Source organism: Myotis lucifugus, unplaced genomic scaffold (genome assembly GCF_000147115.1).
Source record: "Myotis lucifugus unplaced genomic scaffold, Myoluc2.0 scaffold_748, whole genome shotgun sequence".
Classification (NCBI taxonomy): Eukaryota; Metazoa; Chordata; class Mammalia; order Chiroptera; family Vespertilionidae; genus Myotis; species Myotis lucifugus.
The window spans coordinates 94,152-116,389 of NW_005871796.1; the positions used below are offsets into that span (position 1 = coordinate 94,152).

At 44.4% G+C, this 22,238-nt stretch overlaps 1 protein-coding gene across 1 annotated transcript in view; it reads right to left on the reverse strand.

Moving 5' to 3' along the window:
* Positions 1 to 19,609, reverse strand: part of MAP3K4 (mitogen-activated protein kinase kinase kinase 4) — a gene marked incomplete at its 5' end in the record, with an annotated part of 49,434 nt that extends 29,825 nt beyond the window's left edge. The window contains 6 exons of the mRNA XM_023746868.1: positions 76 to 192; positions 2,514 to 2,671; positions 5,946 to 6,092; positions 6,964 to 7,206; positions 16,326 to 17,656; positions 19,393 to 19,609. Coding sequence (XP_023602636.1) covers positions 76 to 192; positions 2,514 to 2,671; positions 5,946 to 6,092; positions 6,964 to 7,206; positions 16,326 to 17,656; positions 19,393 to 19,609 — 2,213 coding nt within the window. The remainder of the gene's footprint in view (positions 1 to 75; positions 193 to 2,513; positions 2,672 to 5,945; positions 6,093 to 6,963; positions 7,207 to 16,325; positions 17,657 to 19,392) is intronic.
* Positions 19,610 to 22,238: the final 2,629 nt, after the last annotated feature.

A 22,238-nucleotide genomic window follows, 5' to 3' on the forward strand; every position in this document is an offset into this window, starting at 1 on the left:
CAGCATAGAAGTCAACCCTGCTAGGTCTACTACCAAGTTCAGAAAGTGCAAAACAATTTGGACGGATTTCATCACCTGATTTCATCCGAAGCACTGCTGTCATCGGCACTGGTCCAGAACTCCGCACAGCTCTCCTGCAGGCCGACCTCCAGGAAGCTGCCCGTGGACTTCAGCAGCATCCCTGCAATGTCGCTGAGGACGAAGAGCAACAAGAGTCAGCCCGGGAAGACCGTGCTCATTGCACCACAGCTCCTAGACGAGGGACTGAGAGGTCATGTTCCAGCTCGTGTTTCAACCATTTAGAAAAACGACCGGGAGTTTTCCAATAGAAACTCATGATTAATGTGAAAACGTGTAAACACTGATTATGGCATGTATCTACCTTTGTTCTATTACCATGGTTTTCGTTATAAACCTTAAAATTTTAAGTTACTTTCGTAGTAGCTATGTAATTATTCACAAATGTTATTTTTCTCTTAAACAAATGTCCAAAATGATAAAATTATTTATCATTAGAGCTGAGGTGGGACGTGGAGCCTGCGGGGCCTGAGCGAGGCAGGGAGGGAGCACTGCGTTGCACAGTAGGCCCATCAGGAGGAGGCGGCTGAACGAAAAGAGACTGGCAGGCCTCACTGGCCACCGCAAGCACCTGCTCTCCCTTTACTGAGGAAGAGGGGAGCCACCGGAGAAAACGGCCGGACGCACACTTAACAAGGCACTCTGTGGTGTTGAGGGAACTACAAGGGGTGAAGGGGGGCAGCAGAGACTAGAGAGCTCCGAGCTGCGGCAACAACGCAACCGGAAACATCAGGCCCGAGCTGAGCGGAACGGGGGAGCCGTGAGCAGGGTAGGGTCTGGGCCTCTCCTGTGGCACGGCCACATGGGTGAGGGGCATGTGAGAGATGAGAGAAGTCAGGGCTGGGAGACCCAGCACATGAAGCAGAGGCCGTGCTAACATAAGGGATGCATCAGAACCAGGATCACGACAGTCCGAGGGGCAGGCCCATGGGCAATGCAGGGCCCGGAGCTTCTCGGGAGGCACACCGTGAGCGCAGGGCCAGAGGCTGCGCTGCAGTTTCAAGGTCAAGTGAAAGATAAAGACAAAAGCACTGCAGGGAATGAGGGCACACACAGGGAAGTCAGCATGGGCTGGCTGTGACACGCAACAGTAACCCTTTCAGAAAATTTCTTCAGCTGGGCTTGACAGCCTGGAAACATAACGCAAACAGAAGCAATGAATGACAGGAGAGAGGGAGGATGGCGAGACGGCGACCATGGCAGGGAGTGTGTCCTTAGGCTGTCGAGGGGAGCCCATCTGCACAGGACAGCACCCGACAGAGGGGGCCCACAGCTGAGGGACTGGAGAACTGAGACGGAGCATGCTCACTGCTCACACACAACACAGAGAAGACCTGATACAAACTGGAGGCTGGAAACATAACGCAAACAGAAGCAATGAATGACAGGAGAGAGGGAGGATGGCGAGACGGCGACCATGGCAGGGAGTGTGTCCTTAGGCTGTCGAGGGGAGCCCATCTGCACAGGACAGCACCCGACAGAGGGGGCCCACAGCTGAGGGACTGGAGAACTGAGACGGAGCATGCTCACTGCTCACACACAACACAGAGAAGACCTGATACAAACTGGAGGTTAGGGGAGAGGTGTGCGTGCCAGATTCCGAGATACCGAGCACAGATGGAGGCGGTGGGCCCAGGGAGGGAAGACTGAGGGAGGGAAGGCCCAGGAGGGAAGGCCGAGGAGCTGGTGCAAAGGCCCTCAGGAAGGAGACAGCAGTGACATGGCTGCTGAGCAGCTGAGCGAGGCAGCCCCCGACAGCAGCAGCCTGGAGCCCAGGGAGGGCTGAACCTCAGTGGTGAGCACAGGCCACTGATGCGCCGAATCCGCATCAGGTACCTGCACTCAAGACACATTCACTTTCTACAACAACAGACCAGGGACCACTCCCCCGATGGCTTACTGTCTACATTTCTAACCCTCCACCGTATGCCCCTTTCGCAGGGATTCCGCCATCAGCGTGACAGTCCCAAAGCAGTGCTGGGGGTGCGTCCTTCCTCGGCCCAGCATCCCGAGGACTGCCGCACAGGCGCACAGGCCCCCTCAGAGGCTGAGATTCTGCTCCTGGTCACGTGAACCCAAGGCAGGACTTCTCCACCGCGAGACTGACACTTGGGGAGAATAACTTTGGTTCCGGGGGCCGTCCTGCCACCGCGGGATGTCTGGCAGCGTCCGGGCCTCTGCTCACTAGATGTCAGTGGGACCTCCCAGTCCTACAATCAAAGCTGCTTCCAGACATTGCCAACTGTCCCCGAGGGGTGGGGGTGGGGACGGGCAAGCACCTTGGTGAGAACCACTGCTTCAGGGCTAACGAGCTTGGGAGAGGGGCACACAGATAGGAACTCAACGCTCAAGGGCACAGAAGGGAACTGGGCAGCAGACTGGGAGTGGGAGTGAGGAAGGCAGACAGGTGCCCTCGGGAGCACCAGGGTTCCTACCAGAAAAGTTTCCCAGCCTGGGCCTCTCCTCCCCGGATGTAATGGGTTATTTCTTTGGTGAAATTCCATTCTTCTTCTAACAGATTTTTTAAACTGTGGGATGCTTGAGGTAACTGCTGTAGCATTTGGATCCAGCTTCTCATGTAATCAAAATATACCTTAAAATACAAAAATGTAAAGGGTGGTATTTGAGAACAGACTTTGGCAACTCACGATGTTCAACTGTCAACATGAAAGCTACGCATCAGAGAGCCACGGGAGAGGGCCGCTGGGCACGGCACTGTGCTGCCAGTGAGGACTTCTCTTAAATGGTGTAGCTCAGCCCTCACAGTGTAACACTGTATCCACAATCCCTTCAAATTACGCAGAAAACGACTAAAATATTCACAATGCAGAAAAAAGTACAATCAAGTTTTAAAAATTAAAAAGAATAGCAACCAGCAATGTTATGATTAATATCCTGCGGACACGCCTCCTGCAGGAGGCGGGATCTTCACTTGTTTAGCTTCAGACAGCAGCTCACGTGTTGACAGGAAATGAGCACACTTCTCACCATCCCTTCCCAATATCCAGATTTTTGTGCTATAATTTTTCAAGGCTTATGACATATAAATTATGATCTATAACTAAAATACCCAATTTTTCTGAAGTGGGGTTTATGGTCACATAAGTCTATTAAGCTTTTCCATCCCTAAATTCTTATTTTGACTTACCTGTTGCTTAGTAGGGTTTTACTATCAAGGAGTTTTTCTCAAGACGGGTTCACAATTGTCTATTACAAAAAAATCACCGCCTACCGATCCTCTTATGAAAGGGTACGTTGACTGCGTAGAACATATCTGGGTCACACGCTCTCTCCCTGAGAACTGTCCGACACCACTGCACTGCCCTGCGCTGTTGCCCGGATGAAGAAATCTGATGCCAGCCCAACCTGCTGTCCCCTCCTCCCGCCCTGATGACGACGGTCTTTGCTGGGTGTTTACAGGATGCCTCCTCTAGTCTTGGATTCCTGTATTTTCATCAGGTTACGGCTTCAGCTCACTGGAGCGAATGTTTTCTGAGACCATCACAACTGTCAGTAGGCAAGTTTCAGGTCTTTTCTTCATCTCGAGAGCCGTGTCTTCTGTTGAATCTTGGGTGCTCTGGGCCCTCCTCCATCCACGCTGTGGCCATCAGTCTCCAGTCCTGGGCCCAGCTGTGTGTGTGGAACCTGCAAGCATGGGTCTACCACCATCCTCTCCAAATGAGCACGGAAAGCGAGCAGCTCCCAGGAGCTCCCTCTCTGCTCCTTTGCTTGCCCCTGAGATTTCTAGAACAGTGATTGTCAACCGTGTGCCACAAGAATTTTTAAACATGCAATACCTGATTATTGAGACAGGGGCACTAACCTATTCTCCCTTAAGACTGTCAAAAAAAATAAATAAATAACAACAGCCAACACAACAATAGCCATCCAGTGTGAATGAACCAAAATTATACCTATTATATTTTGTTAGATCAGCAAAAAATATAACACAGCCTTTGGTGTGCCGTGGAATTTTAGTAATTAGTTCTGTGCCATGAGATGGAAAGGCTGAATGTCGCTACTCTGGGAACACTAACTGTGAGTGTCTGGCCCTCCTTTACTGAACATGAAACGTTTCTCTTTACTCTTCCTTCCTTTTGCTGTTTTTGATGAGTTTCAAGTAAACATAATCTGACAGCCAATCCAAAGGCCACTCTCTCCTTCCTTCCTTCCTCCTAAAAACACTGATTTGGTTTGGGCTTCCCCAGTTCTGAAAACATGCCCCTGCACTTACGCATCTAGCACTCTTTGGGGCACAATTTTAAAAACATGGTAATTGCTAGTTCTTCATCTGTGAGACGATGGAGAGAAACGAAGGGAAATTGTGCCTTACACAGATCATTAGTAGCAAAGCTCCAACTAAATCCTAGGCAAAGCAAAGCACATTTTCTCTTTTTAAACTTCTGTTTAGTCATCCACAGAGAGAGAAGAATTAGTTTGCTTATGGCTTTATACCATAAATTTTCAATGATAAAGATGTTTCCGACATAAGAAATAGACTAGCACAGTACTTTAAAACATAGCCACATTTTAGACGTACTGGTCTTTTATGTATTCTCCCAAACAACCAGGAAACAATTTCAAAATCAAAATTATTTCCGTAACACGGCGGATGTGGCCAGTCCCCTTCCCAGTCACGTCTTCCCGCGCGCCTTCCACGCAAGAGGCTGGCGGCTGAGTGTGCGGAAGCCCAGCCTGCACTGCAGGGAAGAGGCTCTGCACCCAGCCTGGCCAGCCGGACCAGGGCAGCTGTCGGGCAGGGCTTCCAGGAGCGCCTGCTCTGGACTTGGCTGCGAGCACACTTTCCCGTCTACCCTTCTCTTTTCTCCCAGCCTAGAAAGGGGGTGGTAGCTGGACGTGCTGAGCCACCCTGAGGCAGCAGTGAGGCATCAAGCAAGGATGAAAGCATTGCAAAAACAATATACCTGCCAGCGAGGCTGTTTTCTATATTATTTCATCAACCTGTCATATTATGCAATCAGCTGTGTCTCTCTCTCTCTATTGAATCTAACATGTATTTACTGCACATTAAGACTCTACCAGACATTACGGAAGACAAAAGAACTTCAAGGCATAGCCCGTGGCTTGTAAAGCTTTCAGTCTAATTAGGGGAACCTGAGAACAGAGACCTGCTATGTCATTATGTATTAAGTAGTACAGTTGTAATTATAACTGCTGAGAGTTCAAAGAAGGTTTAGATAAAGCCCACTAAAGGTTAAAGCTGTCAAGTAAGCTTTCTAGAAAAAAATAAAACTTGAAAGTAAGTCTCAGGTGGGAAAATAAAGAGAAGGGACGTTTTGAGCAGGAAGAAATAATATGAGCAAAAGTCCAGCGGTTAGAAAGCACAGGTACGTACAATGCATGTGAGGAGACTGGGGGCTCTTTTTGGAAAGAAATACAAGTAAGTCTGCTCACGTTGTTTACAATCCTGTGCATGTGCCAGGTTCCTCACGTAACTCCTGACTCCTCAAGACTCGGCTGCCTCACCGTAAGACGCTCCTGAGGCGCCCGTCCAGTGTAGGTGTCCCATCCCTAACCCTCCTGGCATCTCGGCAAAAGGCTACCTCAGCACTTCCTACTCAGGGAGGAATATCAACTTTTGCCCAATTCTTCAGACTGAGTTTTGTAGGACTCGTTACTGTATACCCAGAGCCGGGCAAGGTCCCTCGCGCATCCGAGGTACTAGAGATACAGCTGATGACAGATGGCTCAATAAAATACGACCAGGCTATGATTCTATTTCGGGGTTATCTGCTATAGACCCACAATGAAACAGTGAACTAGAATAGGCTATAAAACAATCGGTTAAAAAATAGCCCTCACACACACAGCCAGACAGACCTGGGGGACACGCCCCCGCGCCTCACCATCAGCATCTCCTGCAGGTCCTCCTCGAAGGCGTCCATGTTGCAGTCGGCCTTCTCCAGGCCGTGCCGGACGCCATGCAGCATGAACTGGTAGTACTGCTTCATCAGAAGGCCGCCCTTCAGCACCTCCTTACACTCTCGGACCAGCTGTGGGGACAGTCGCAGCTCCGTCATCTCACACATCCTGACCAGGCTAGGTATCGATTTTCAGTTCCTACTTAAATCCTCAAAGAACTCCAACACCCGCTCCCCAAACGAATCCTTACCTCTGAAAAACCTAAGATATTTTCCAGATTCTTACACAATATCTTAGTCTCAATTGGATGAGAACAAAACAGTAAAAATAAAGTATGGGTGCAGAGCGAAAATGTCACATAAACAAAAACTGATTTGCTAAAATATACCCTCCTACAAAGAAATTTACATAGAAAATAAAACCCATAGAAAGATGTATTTTTCTACTACTTTACATTATAAGACAAGGTATAGAAGAGAAAAATCTCATCCCTTTTAATCATAATAAAGATTCAAATGTACTTACCACAGAGCATGGGGACCTTTGTAATAGTTTAGCATAATTTACCTACAGGGGTTTATGGCGTTCGCCATCAAAAAACTATAATAATCCACAAACAAACCCAAGATTAACCTGAGGAAATTAGATGTTTACATGTAGCTTAAAAGGAATGAAAAAAATAAATTTAAAGAGCTTAAAATATCTAATTTTAAGTTTCCAGTCTTTAAAGACTGATATTAATAGGATATAGGTCATATCATCATCCTACTTTTATATCCTTTTTGACAAGGAAGTGAATAACAGGAAGGCTGCACCACAATCCTGTATTTGAGGACTGCATGTAGAGAACATTTCAATCACCCTAAAAAGAGCAGCTTTGAAAACACTACTCATTTTTCACTGTTTACAACAATTATGGAAAAAATCCTCAAAATAAAAATCATAAGCCTGTGGAGGAATATAATGATTGCGAGATGTTTTTAAACAGTCTCTGAAACAAACCTGCTTAATACTCAAGAGAGACGGCTCTCCCGCAGGTCTCTGCTCCAATCTCAGCTTGAGGCATTCGTGGATGACATTCAGGAGGACCCGGCAGAGGACCAGGAAGGCAGGTTCGAAGGAGGGTAAGTCCATGGCCTCGAGCTCGGCCCAGGACACAGCGCTGCACTTCGGCTCGGAAGCAGCGGGCAACCGGGTCAGCTGCACATAATCGGAGCCCCACATGGGATCTGGAAACTCAGAAAACTGTAACAACATCCAACAAAGGCGAAAGAGCATGCATGAGGGTGTAGTTATAAACTATTATTCTCTATCATTTGCTGACAAATCTACAAAAATCATCATTTTACAGGAAAAGTTATCTTTAGAATAAGTTAACATTTCAATTTTAATGTTTTCTAAAACAAAAAGTTCTAAAAGTATTAGGAAACCGTAACAAGAACTAAAACCAAATTGCAATATTTTTGTTAAGAAAAAAAAATAGTAGAAATAGAATCAAGTTCATCTTTTTCATCATGTATTTTTTATTAAAATGGTCAGAACACTTATATTTAAGGTTATATATAATATTACCCACAACTACCTCTACACTGAGAAAAACTTGAAAATATTCGAGAAAAGACTATAAAGCCAGATAGCCATTTATCTATAATAATAAAAGTGTAATATGCTAATTAGACTGGATGTCCTTCTGGACGACCTTCCAGACGAAGCTGGGGCTGCAAGGGAAGCCCGGGTCCTGGGTCCCAGGTCCCAGAGGGAAGCCAGTGACGGCAGCCAGGAGAAGGAAGGCCTATTCTTGCACGAATTTCGTGCATTGGGCCTCTAGTGTAAACATAAAAACCAGTGCATTCAACACATTCTTTTGTCCATTTTTCCTCTTGACCTATACTGAATGACACTGATAGAAAAATCAGGAAAAATTCATAAAATTGACCTGGCTAGTCTCACTCAAATATCTGTTATTTGATGTTTCCTGGGACCCCTAATGTTGCTCACCATTGTATTTCCCCCCATAAAACATGGGGTTTGGAGCTTCCCCACTGTTTTTAAACCTCTGGCAACATCATGCTGACCAATCATATTCAAAGACCTTGCCTTCTCCTTTTGAGAACACTGAAGCCATCAAAATTTGAAAATCTCAACTTTTCTTCAACTTAAAACATCACCAATCAATAGGTATTCTGCCTCTAAATGTTCCATGCGGTGCTTTAAATAGTTTTTTACTTAGGGGCCAGCATTTAAAAGTTAGAAGATTTCACACGAAAATCTGGATCTTTTTGTTCTGTTTGACATATGGGGGTCTGTCCACGCTGGGCCCACAGTGCCCACATGACAGCACCGGGCCGGCTCAGTTTACACAGTGCCCATCGTTTCTCACTCTTCAGGGCCACCTGCCCTCTTTCTCCCGCAAGCGCCACATTCCTGGCCAGGCCTGTAGACGTTCCAGTGGGTGCAGTGACCCTACTGCAGGAGGCAGGATGTGTACTGCTAAGCGCATGGCCTTGCAGCCAGTCCTGGGCTCGCGTCCGGCTCCAGCACTCACTGGGTGCAACCGGGACCCTCCACATGGTACGTATTCAGTGACCACTCGCCACGGGTCTTGAGCTGCTGCTGTGGTCATGGACCAGCTCTCTGCTACAAACCGGAGCACTACTTCCTACTGGCCCACACATAAGTGTGCTTCTTTAAGAAAAACAAAACCTCCAGGCAATGAGCAAGTAGGTGCTTATTAGCTTGACGCCTCAATTAAAAAGCTCATGTAACTTCACAAATGAAATCAGACAGGTGATGCTTGGCACAAATAAAAAGTGACCTATAAAAACTGTATGAATGAGCACTGATTGTGAGAGCGGAGGTGGGGAGTACTGTCGCCTCCCTACTGCTCCCAGTGGGCTGACTTGCAGCTGCACTGGTGCTGGTTGGTCTGGATATGCAGGCAGGTTAAAAATGCCAGTGCTCCTTTGCCCAGCCAGTGTAGCTCAGTGGTTGAGCATCAACCTGTGAACCAGGAGGTCAGGGTTCGATTCCCATTCAGGGCACATGTCCAGGTTGCAAGCTTAATCCCCAGTGTGGGGTGTGCAGGAAGCGGCCTATCAATGATTCTCTCTCATCATTGGTGTTTCTATCTCTCTCCCCTCTCCCTTTCTCTCTGAAATCAATAAAAATATGTTTAATAAAAAAAATGGCAGTGCTCCTACCCTACCTGGGAGACTCAGAATTGCCTACAACCAAGAAGGACGGCTGTGTGTATCTGTATCTGTCAGAGCTCTCCAGGAGATGCACGTGTGCAGTCAGGCCTGGAAACCATGAGCATAGCTTAAAGTCTGGTGTCCCCAAATCCTAGGTTTGAATCTCTCTAACAATCTATAGCTTCTGTGATTTGGGCCTAGTCATCTACTCTCCGTATACGTAAAATATAGAAATAAAAATGCCACTTCATTCAGCTATTGTGTCTAGCACATGGTAAGGCTCACTAAATGGTAGTTTATTATAAATGCATATCCTCATTTCTATAGCCTTTGTCCACTCTGAATATAAAAGGCAACCTCTTCAGGAAAAATTAGCATAATTATTATTAGATCCTAAATGATATTTCACTGGCCACTAAACTTACAATCCATATACAGTAAGTTCTCAGGTGACGTCAGAGATCCGTTCTTATGGTGCGATGCAATGTGATTTTCGCCGTAAGTTGGAACCCACCTACATAAGCACCTACGTCACTCACATGGAGCACAGACACAGCAGTAATGAAGTGAAACAGTAAAAAAAAGTTTAAAAGAGAAGAGAACCAAGATGGCAGCATAGGTCAGCACCTGTATTTGCTGCCTCTCACAACCACATCAACACCACAACTAAACGGCAGAACAACTACCGCCCAGAACCGCGGGAAGCCTCGCTGAGTGGAAGTCCCACAACTAGAGGTGAAGAAGGCGCACTGAGACTGGTAGGAGGTGCAGAGGTGCGGAAAGTGCTGGCACCTGGATGTGGTGCTCTTTTAACCGGGAGGGCGATGCAAGCTCCCGCTTGCTCTGAACTCCAGTTCCGGGCGAGACTCTGGGGGACCCAGGCACATATGGGGAGAAACTGGACTGTCTGGCATCGGGACAGGAACGCGAAGGCGGCTTTCTCTCAGAGGTGCTCGCAGCAATCATTGTTCCTGCACGGGGGCATGGGACGCGGAGAACCAGGGACTTCTCCGGTTCAGGGCTGACTGGCAGCCATAGCTGTTTGCTCCACCCTGGTGATTCCTAGAGTCCCCACCCCACCCAATTTACAATCCCACCCAAGCTGTGTGCATCAGCTTTTGCATTTGAATGGCCTGTCCTTTCACCTAAAACCTGTCAAACTGCAGCTGGGTCAGAGAGACCCAGAGCTTCCAAAAGAAGGCCTAAGGCCCAGCAGCAGCAGCCTGCCTTGCTTCACAGCTGGGCCTCGTCTGGGCACTTCCAAACCCCATACAAAGAGGAGGAATCTGCAGATGTCTCTGTAGCTCCTGCTGGGCAGCCCCAGACAGTGGCTGACCTTATACCTCCTTGGAGATCCAAGAGCCAGTGTACCCAGTGGTCAGAGTGAGACCATCCAGATTACAACTCCTCAGATCCATAAGAGACACAATCACCGGGCAGACTCAATGAACACCTAAGCCCCACTGAAGCAGGTCCTGCCCCATAAGGGTGTCTCCTGTGCAATAGTTCTTCCAGTGTAGACACAGCTGGTCATCACAGCCAACTGGCCTTGAGATCAATTCCTCCCAGTGATACCAACAGCAATCAAGGGTTAACTACAACCAGACTGTGCACACAGCCCACAAAGCAGTGCATCAAGAGCGTCCAACTCAGGTGACTGGGGAAGCTGAGCCACTGGGCCCTATAGGACACCAACCACACAAGGCCACTCTAACAACTCAAGGAGACTTAACAGCTACCCAGTACATAGAAACAAACACAGGGAAGCAGCCAAAATGTGGAGACAAAGAAACAAGTCACAAATGAAAGAAATGGATGAAAGCAAAATACTGGATATAGAGTTCAAAACCACGGTTATAAGGTTACTCAAGAATCTTCTAGAAACATCCGAGAAATTTAGTGAGACCCTCAAGGATATGAAAAAGGACCAACTAGAAATTAAGCATACACTGACTGAAATAAAGAATAATATACAGAGATCCAACAGAAGACTAGAGGATCCCAAGAATCAAGTCAAAGATTTGAAATACGAAGAAGCAAAAAACACCCAACTGGAAAAGAAAAAAGAATCCAAAAATATGAAGATAGTGAAAGGAGCCTCTCAGACAACCTCAAGCATACCAACATCCGAATTATGGGGGTGCCAGAAGAAGAGAGAGAGCAAGATATTGAAAACCTATTTGAAGAAATAATGACAGAAAACTTCCCCTACCTGGTGAAAGAAATAGACTTACAAGTCCAGGAAGCGCAGAGAACCCCAATCAAGAGGAATTCAAAGAGGACCACACCAAGACACATGATAATTAAAATGCCAAGAGCAAAAGACAAAGAGAGAACCTTAAAAGCAGCAAGAGAAAAACAGTTAGTTACCTACAAGGGAGTACCCATACGACTGTTAGCTGATTTCTCAATAGAAACTATGCAGGCCAGAAGGGAGTGGCAAGAAATATTCAAAGTGATGAATAGCAAGAACCTACAACCAAGATTACTTTACCCAGCAAAGCTATCACTTAGAATTGAAGGTCAGACAAACAGCTTCACAGATAAGAAAAAGCAAAAGGAATTCATCACCACCAAGCCAGTATTTTTTTTAAATATATTTTATTGATTTTTTACAGAGAGGAAGGGAGAGAGATAGAGAGTTAGAAACATCCATGAGAGAGAAACATCGACCAGCTGCCTCCTGCACATCTCCCACTGGGGATGTGCCCACAACCCAGGTACATGCCCTTGACCAGAATCGAACCTGGGACCTTTCAGTCCACAGGCCGACGCTCTATACACTGAGCCAAACCGGTTTCGGCACCAAGCCAGTATTATATGAAATACTGAAAAGTATTCTTTAAGAAGAGGAAGAAGAAGAAAAAGGTAAAGATAAAAATTATGAACAACAAATACATATCTATCAACAAGTGAATCTAAAAATCAAGTGAATAAAAAATCTGATGAACAGAATAAACTGGTGAATATAAGAGAAATCAGGGGCATAGAAAGGGAGTGGACTGACAATTCTCGGGGGGGGGGGAGGAGGTATGGGGGTGCAGGAAGAGACTGGACAAAAATCTTACACCTATGAATGAGGACAGTGGAGGGGGGAGGGTAAGGGCATGGGATGGGGTGGGAACCGAGTGGAGGGGAGCGATGGGGGGAAAAAAGAGGAACTGTAATACTCTGAATAATAAAGATTTAATAAAAAAAATTTAAAAGAAAGATAATTCCTGACCTTTACTAGTGGTAAATAAATAATAAAAAACATAAAGCACATATGTACATACGTCGAAATGATGGAACTTTTTTTTTTAATAAATACTGTAAATGGGAGATGGCAACGTAACCATGAAATGACATACGTTGAGTCTGACATAACCCAAGGACTGCCTGTATATAAAAGCCTAAGTGACCGTTATGACCAAACCACCAGTCGACCGGTCGCTATGACGCACACTGACCACCAGAGGGCAGATGCTCAACACAGGAGCTGCCCCCTGGTGGTCAATGCACTCCCGCAGCCAACCTCCCGCGGCCCGCCAACCTCCTACGACCCCTCCCCACTTCCAGCCCTGATCGCCGGCCAGGCCTAGGGACCCCAACCTGTGCATGAATTCGTGTGCCAGGCCTCTAGTAATTATATAATCAGTTCTCATTCAAAAGAAAGTAATTAATGGAGTTACCAAAAATCCTCTTAGAATTTGAGGTAATATGCATGGTAATCTACAAAGTCAGACAGCTAATTTTTTTGTATATTTCATTAAAGTATAAGTTTTCATTTTATCTTTCTCTTCTTCTGAAAATATATACATTTCATAAATAAAAAAAGGAAGAAGCACAAATTAACCATATCACAATCTATGGCTCAAATATGCTAGTTTTTTTTAACATATTAAATGTACAAAACCCACAGTCTGTACAACACAAAGAGTGAACTTCATACAGTTGGCAAATTTAAAATCAACTAGGACATTGGGAAATCCCAGGACAGAGTGCAGACGAGATAAATTAATCTAACTACACTATAAATGTATGATATAACCTTACTGAACAGGGTAAAGGAAAAAGTGCTAACCTAACTAACTTTGGAACACTGTGTTCTATAAGGCTAAAGACAAAAGAATGGAATTATACACTGTACTCTAGTTGATAACTTTATTCCTCACAGGGTACTAGTGAGCAATTCTGAAACTAATTTACACCCTTAAAATACACAATTATTTGGTAATTAAAGGTTAAATACATACTTTAAAAAAATATAGAACAGTCTAGCCCAGTGATGGCGAACCTTTTGAGCTCGGTGTGTCAGCATTTTGAAAAACCCTAACTTAACTCTGGTGCCATGTCACATATAGAAATTTTTTGATATTTGCAACCATAGTGAAACAAAGATTTATATTTTTGATATTTATTTTATATATTTAAATGCCATTTAACAAAGAAAAATCAACCAAAAAAATGAGTTCGCATGTCACCTCTGACACGCGTGTCATAGGTTTGCCATCACTGGTCTAGCCCATACTAACTTAGAGTTAGCTTCAAGGGAGGAAAAATTATAACAAAACTTGAGAAATAATAGTTTATATTTTACTTCTGTAGCATTTTACTACAAATGTTGTTTTAAGCCTCACAACAACCCTGTGAGGTAGGTAGGAAGGTATTATACCCATTTTACAGATGTGAAGACCTAGGATCAGAAAGATTAAGTCATTTACAAAGTTATGTGACGAGAAAGAGCCACATCAAGGAACAGAATCCAGTTATTTGACTTCAAAACTGTGCATCTTTCCCCAACATACTTAGTAAAAACACTAAAGCAAAACAAACCCAGATGGGAGTGTACATGTGTTCATGTACTGTACCTCCCCTTACAGAATTATGTCCCTGAAATGGGAATAAAAATAGTCTTTCTTTCCAAGCAAGCTAATTATTTCAGAGCCTTGTCTTTTATTAATCTGGACTAATCTCCAATACAGAAAAGTTTCTACTTTAGCACTCGGTTACTCTTTCATTATTTGACAAACATAACGTTTCATAACCAAAATTTAAAACAACAGGGGCTTCTGTGAAGCAAACTATGTATAGATAATTTTAATTTTAATTAACAAATCTTTAATCACACACTTATTAAGCTTTGAATTTGTATGTTTCTTTTTTTCTACAACAAGGATAACATATTCATTTAAATCTCACTTGGTCAAACCAAAGGAACACAACTTTGATGGCAATCCAAAACTATGGCTACCTACTACTGTGTGTTTTCAACATAAATTCTAACACAAAATGCAATGATATCTTGTTCCAACATATCTAAGGATGCAAAGCACTCCTGTTAGTAGCGATGGTTCATTGCTGGGGGAGAGAGACAATGTGGGTGACAGCATGGAAAGCAGTTTTATGAAGCCTTAGACACACCTCCCCGAGCCCTCACCATCACACCACCTGCCCCTCTCCTACAAGAAGCACTGAATCAGAGAAGCAGTCATACTGCCAGAGCCTTTTCATTCATATTACTTCAACCCTAGTGCTTCACAATAAATATTCATCATCAACCCTGGCTTGCCCACACATTTGCTCACTGGAATTGAACCATTCCAGCCAAAAAGCTAGACCAAAGTAAGCTCTTCCCCATCTGGAACATGTGGCAAATCCTTACTACAGATCTAGTTTTGCTCTACTGACTGAAACCTGCACTGTAACATGCCTTCGCCAGTATGGCTCAGTGGATAGAGCATCGGCCTGCGGACTGAAGGGTCCTGGGTTCAGTTCCGGTCAAGAGCACATATCTGGGTTGCAGGCTTCTTCTCAGCCCAAGCCCTGGTCGGGGCACGTGCAAGAGGCAACCAATCGATGTTTCTCCTGTCTTTCCCCCTCTCTTCCACTCTCTCTAAAAATCAATGGAAAAATATCCTTGGGTGAGGATTTTAAAAAAAGAAGAAAGAAACCTGCACTATACTAAAATCTTATTATAAAATAGTTATTCACAGGGGGGAAAAAATAACCCTCACGCGCTATAAAACAAGATATACATAAAAAATCATTCAGAGTTAAAATACTGTTCAAAGCAAATCACAATATAGATTCATTTTTAAGATTTCTAATCAAAATAATACTCAAAGTAAACTAACCTCAGATAGCTACCAAGTATCGACTCATTTTGCAAACATCCTGCTATATTATGTGAATGCTTGACCACTCTTCCTAAGAGTCATGACCTGCACATCAGTTTAAAAGTAAATTATTTTTTCAGATGATGCCATAAACTGCAGTTTTTTAAAAAGATTATGCACATGCATAGAGCTACTAAAATTTGGAACCACAACCTCACACAGGCAGAAGGGATCCCATAGGTCTGGGCCCTTTTGCTTTCAGCCACAGGAACATGCACACTCGCCTCAGCACAGGACCATCGCTGGCGCTCTTTCACAATCAAGAACAATACCCAACAGTACGGCCTTTTCGTTTTACCACCCTTAGCAGCAAAGAATTTGAGATATTAAGCTGTCAAAACTAAATGTGTACAAAACCCAACTTCAACCACTTCCTCTAATAGGCATACTCCTTTCACAAAAACTTCCCCAACTGAAGCACGCATTTGACAATAATTAAGACTTCCCTTAGACCTGCGTCACCTATGCTAAACCTCACCAAGCAGTGTACTCGTTTTCCTTTCATCATTCTCCCAGTTCTCTACAATTCACATCTCTTTAACACCCAGTGACCAAAACTGGACATGCTACTCAAAAAAGGAGAAAGCTATTGCAAAGAATAGAGAAAAAACTATACCCATGACCTTGGATGCCGTATTCATTTAAAAATATTTTAGCATCATGTTGACTTCTGACTGACTCATATTCGGCTTGTGGTCACCCATGATTGTGGCCTCCCTCCTCTTTATTTATACCTAGCCTGTCCTTCTCCATCCTATATTTACATGGTTGCATTTTTCCCTCCACACACCACCTTATATTTAATTCACTAAATTTTGTACAGTTTTCATAGATCCATTTCCCCATTTATCACAGTACTTTATAGAAATGTTTAAATCTGCAATTTATGATAACTACCACTTATGCCTTAAAAATATCATGACTGTGACGTAATAGTCACCACAACATACATTGTAATTTACAACCAATAATGGCACTAAAGAGAAGACCACACTAATGCCTGCTGGGAACCTACCTCCACCGGACGGTCACTCTTTACCAGCGCTACCCGGGCCCTTTGCAAGGAACCATCCATCAGCTTGTGAAGTCTCAAAATTAACTTTCTCAACCCCATCTGCTTCAGTGCTTTGTCTACAAATGGTCGATAAATAGAAGTCAGACAATGTCTGCTACAGCCGGCCTCGGTGCTGCAGTCCGGCGCTCCCCAGCCAACAGAGTCCTCCTCCGATTCGAGCCTCTCCAGCCGCTTGGCGGGGCAGTCCTGCGACGGGAAGCAGAAAGTGTTGTCGAGGGGCTGCCTGGTTTTTGGCGCCCTTGGATTAGAGGTCTGTTCTTCACTCTCATCCGAGCTACTTTCCAACTCTCTCAATTCTCCTTCTGTGTCATCTCCCTCATCTTCTGGCTCATTGCCTTTGGACGATCTAGGGGAAGAGATTTCAAACACTGGCCAGCCAATGTCTGATAAGTTCTGGATGCCCAAAACAGTGCCCATAATCCTTAGTTTCTGATTTAAGTCTTTTGTGATGTTTAACCACAAGCAGAGTGCCTGCACTCTGTCCTGGAAGTCCTTGGCAGCATATTTCTCATAGTCCTTCTGCAGAGCCTGCAGCGATGGATAAAGTGCTTCTATGTACTCTAGCAGCTCCATTATCCGCTTCACCTGCTCAAATGACACCCTCTGGCGCTGGAGATGCTCATGATACGTGGGATAACCCACAATCCTCGTTCCGTGAGGGGCCGGGCACTGTCCTTCCACCGGGGCACCATTGCAACCAGCTCCATTTCTAACAAAGGCAACGCTCCCATAATTGACTTTGAAAGTAAGGATTTCGTTGATAATATCTGGTATGGCTTGACGGGCTGTATATAAAAAGAGGTCCTGGTCGTTAATGGTCCGTCCCGCATGCCAGGCTTGTAGCTCTAACCAGATGAGCTCATTCGACCGGTTGAATGAGAAAGCAGATGTATTTTCCTGTCCTCTTTGCTCCCTGTCCTTCTTCTTTGAGACTGAGGTAAGCTTTAGCAGAAGTCGTAAAGTTTCAAAAAACTTCAAGCGATCTGCTGGACAGTCGGTCCTGGAAGTCTGGCGTGCAGTTCTCGCGATAGGCATGGGCACAGACACGGGAAGCTTGGCGTTGCTGCAGCCGAGACTGAGGTAAGGCTTATTGAGATCCACATCTGGGATCGGCTTTTTGGGCAGAGACCCACTCACTGAGTCCAACATGAAGGAGCACTGCACATTTTTCTTATGATCGCGCTCTGTCGTCCTAATGGCCGCTCGGATCTTTTTCTCCCCGATTTTCCCAGTGTCTTTATGTGGAGGCTGGTTCAATGCATTTGTTTTTTCTATTAAAAAAATAAACAACATTATATTATTCTAAATATGAAGCTACTCTCAATACTTTCAATAAAACTGATCTTCACATGCACTTATATTTTCAGGCTGTTATTAGAGAAAAAAAATCATACCATATGCTGAAAATGAAAAGAACCAAGAAATATATAACATTTCTCTCAGTCTCTCAATCTACAAAATGGGGAAATTGTGCTCGCAACTCCTACTCTAAAATAGCATGAACCAACGAGTGAAGAAAAAGTAGATGTGCTATTGCCATCTTCTCACTTTACGACCACAAAGCAAATATGTATTAATTCTGATTCATTAGATGCTGCTTCAATGATACTATTTGAGATAAGGAATTTCTCTAGGCATTTGAAAATTTTCTTTTCAGAAAATGGATAAGGATTAATTTTAAAGATGAGAAAGCTATTCTCATGTCCAAAGGGGATAAGGACAGTTTAACATCCTAAGGCAAATAAAGTTTTAAAGAAAGTAAAAAATCATCTTCCCTAAGGGAAAGAAAGACAAGTCACACTTCGGAATTCCTCCTTGGATATGATTTCCTCAAGCAAATCAGTACAATCGAGCCAGTTCTCTTGCCTCCTTCTTTCTCGAGGCGGGGCGTGACAGGGAAACTCGCCCCTGTGAGGGGCTGTGTGGCAGACAGAGAGGGAGTCTGGCCGAAGAGAGAGGAAGAGACTGAAGAAAGAGGAATGGGAAGGCGTCTGGTCCCAGCAAGGAGAACACGGGATGGGGAAGCTTCTCAGATGAGGAAGAAAGTGAAATCCCTGTCCTGTGCAGTAACAGATGGATGAACGCCAGGGGGCTACACAATCAGTTTCAGGACCAGTGGCTCGCTGAAATTAACAGGGAAATTCTCATGTCTAGGCTTCAGTGACCTGAGGCTGGTGTGAAAGCAGGGCTCAGGAAGCAGCAGGCCGGCATGATTTGACCATCTACCTCAGGAAAGAAGGGCCAGGAGGAAGGAAGAAATGAAAACAGAGAACACTCAGCTTCTAGGAGAAAGAAGAGCGCAGGATCTGTCCATGGTAGGAGGTGGTGGTCCCAACCCGGGCCCGCGCTGCGCAGCCAGGAGGGCCCACGTCCTAAGGCAGCTGCACTGTCACAGGCGAGAACTCAGGCTGCAGGCCGCCAGGAATCCTGGGGAAGAAAGCCTGGCTCTGTCCCTCCCCGTGGCCCACTGCGCCTGTCATGTCTGGAAGACAGGACCCAGTCCTTCAGCCCGGGAGGGGCAGAGGACAGGAAGGCCATTGATCTCATTCGCCCGAAGCCACCCTGCATGAGTATGTGGATCCATCCATGCTTGGCCTCTTCCACAACCTTTGTATTCCTTTTTCCTCAAAAAAATACAAATGACTTAAGCAATTACTCAGCAAAAACCTTTCTACCTGAGGAGACTCAGTTTCTCCTTTACTAACAAGGCAGCTAATGGTCAGGGCGCATATGGGAGACAACCGATTGATGTTTCTCTGTCATATCAATGTTTTTCTTTCTCTCTCTCTCCCTCTCTCTCTCTCTCCCTCTCTCTCTCTAAAATCAATAAAAACGTATGTGCAGGTGAGGACTAATTAAAAAAGGTTATTTACATATATTGTAATACCTTAGTCAATAAAGAAACATAAATCGATCAATCAATCAATCAATCAATCCATCAATAAGGTTAGTTATGTACCAGAAGGACCATGCCCTCTCATGTGGATCTTTCAAGTACAAGACTTACCTTTCAAATTGGAGCGACTGACAGGCCTCCCTACATTATTCCTCTGGTGTTTGGTTGACAGGCGTTTCATCTGCCGAGGTGTACTGGGGGGAGAGGCGCCAAAAAGGTTCTCTGTATTAGTTTCATCTGAAAACTCCTCCACGTCAGATTCCGAATTCTTGCTAGCCGAATCTCCCAGTGCGCACTCTGGCCTGTGAAAGACAAGCAGCAGAGAAGATATTCAGGCGCAGAAAGTGAACGTAAGCTACTTAAACTTGCCTGTGAGAGCTCTTCATGCCGCACGCTGTGCTCCTCCGCACCGTGTCCACCCGCGGGTGGAGCTCACCGGAACCCTGGCACTCCCAGGAAGCAAGGACTGACCACACGGGCGGAAACCATGTGCAGTTTCTCCTGTCTGTAGAACTCTTTCTAACAGAAATCAAGTTTAAAACTAAAACCTACAGATTCAGGAAGAAACAGCAAAGAACAAAGAGCACAGCAGCCCGAGGCAGAGCCTCTTTGTGAAGCCCACACACAGAAGCCTAGGCACACGTTCAGCCAACAGCCCTGATCACACAGGCAAGTCACCCTTCCATGTCCCCGATCGCACTCCAGTGCACCGGGCGGGCGAGGTGTGTGGGAGGAGGATGCTGTGGAAGAGGAAAAGGGAATTAGCTTGTCTTCACCTTCAAATGCAATTCCTCACTAACTTGTTCTCTGCAAACACTTCCTGCCTATCCTCTGTCCCAGTCAACTTCTCAAATAATAATAAAGTTCTATTTTTGCAAAGCTAACAAAATAAACTGAGAACAAATACAATTCCCAAACAGCAAGCTACAAGGAATCAGTCATTAAGTTCCTTTCAAATATAGTATCAGTCAACACGACTCTGAATATTCTTTATAAAATGTTTTATATTTTGTAAATATAAGTCTCAACTATACAAAATATCCAGTGGTTTTATTTTCCTGGCAGTTTATATCCTGATATAAAATCAAATCTATTTCAAAATCATGAGAAAAAAATAAAAACCACTCTAAAGTGTATGATACCATTATTATTGAATTGGACTGACAAAACTTCAGAAAATAAATTATCTTTCAACCATAAAAATGCTGCAGAATTATACAAATTTACGGTACTGAAATCTGTAAAGAATCGCTTTGATGGGTCAAACCTTGATTTTTAATCAGGTAAGATCGCTCTAAACACTTTAGTATTCATACCACACATGTGCACCCACAATAAGACATACAAGTGAAATACCCTGAAAGCTAACTAAAACAAACTAAACCATGAGAAAAATTAGAAATAAGTTAAATGCATCTACTCCCCAGGCTAACTTATTATTTAAGTCTCACAAAGTCATACAAAAAACAATATAATACAGATTATCTTAAAATTCTCTATACCCATGGCTTCTACACACACCGCAACAGCTGACTCAGCTGATGAAAGGACCGGCTATAAACCAGCGGTTCTCAACCTGTGGGTCGTGACCCCTTTGGCGGTTGAACGACCCTTTCACAGGGGTCGCCTAAGACCATCCTGCATATCAGATATTTACATGACGATTCATAACAGTAGCAACATTACAGTGATGAAGTAGCAACGGAAATAATTTTATGGTTGGGTCACAACATGAGGAACTGTATTTAAAGGGTCAGAAGGTTGAGAACCACCGTGCGATAATTGATACAAGGTCGCTCACTTCCTTCCCATTGGTTACCAGCACAGGTTTTGGAATGATTAACAGCAAAGACTTTGTGGTGTGAGGGACTTAGGTCTGGCTTACTAGCTGTGTGGGCTTTGGTCAAATTATTTAAAATCTCCACATTGCACATTTACAAAATAGGAATAAATACTTAGACTCCAGACCAGAAGGATTAAATCCAATAATGCAGGCTTAATTATAGGAGTAATAATAGATGAGGCTTCACTAAATGATTGATACTACTCATATTACAGGCCTTAGAAATCACTGCACTCACTCACCACCCATTGAGAGAACCCACGTTCTTTAAGCATCTGCTTGACATTAAGAGAGAAGTTGGCTGCCCTGGCCTGGAGTTCAACTGGTTGAAGCGTCACCCCATACACCAAAAGGCTGCGTTTGATCCCCAGCTATAGCATGTGCAAGGGCAACTGACCGATGTTTCTCTCTCACGTTGAGTTTCCTCTCTCTCCCTCTCTCTCTCTCACCCCCCTCTCCGTTCCTCTCTCTCTAAAATCCATAAACATATCCTCTGGGGAGGGGGGAAAAGGTTAAAAAAAAAAAAAAGAAAGAAACAGACTCATAGATGCAGAGAACAGGCTGATACCTGTCAGAGAGGAAGGGGGTTGGGGGGCTGGGTGAAAAGGTAAAGGGATTAAGCAAAAAATCACACACTCCTAGACAGACACCAGGCTGGTGATTACCAGAAGAAAAGGGGGTGGGGGTGGGGGTAAAAGAGGATAAAGCGGGATGAATGGTGATGGAAGGAGACTTGAGATAGTGAACACAATAACATACAGGTAATGTATTATAGAACTGTACACCTGAAACATATAATTTTCTTAACCAGTGTCATCCCAATAAATAAAATAAACGTTTTTTAAAAACTTAATAAAATTTTAGGTCTTTCCTTTTATTTTTCAAAGAAATGATATTTAATAGGAACAAAATAAATTTGGTGCAAAGTTAAAAAAAAGAATTGCATGGAAGTGACGATGAATGCAGTAATAAAAACACATTAAAATAGATAAAGTATAATACATTTCATCCTTCCTTATTTATTATGCATCACAGAAAAGGGGGTAGGAAAAACTGCCATGTGGTACTGCCAGCCTCTTCACTTATAATTCATAATTAAAATGAACTTTAGAAC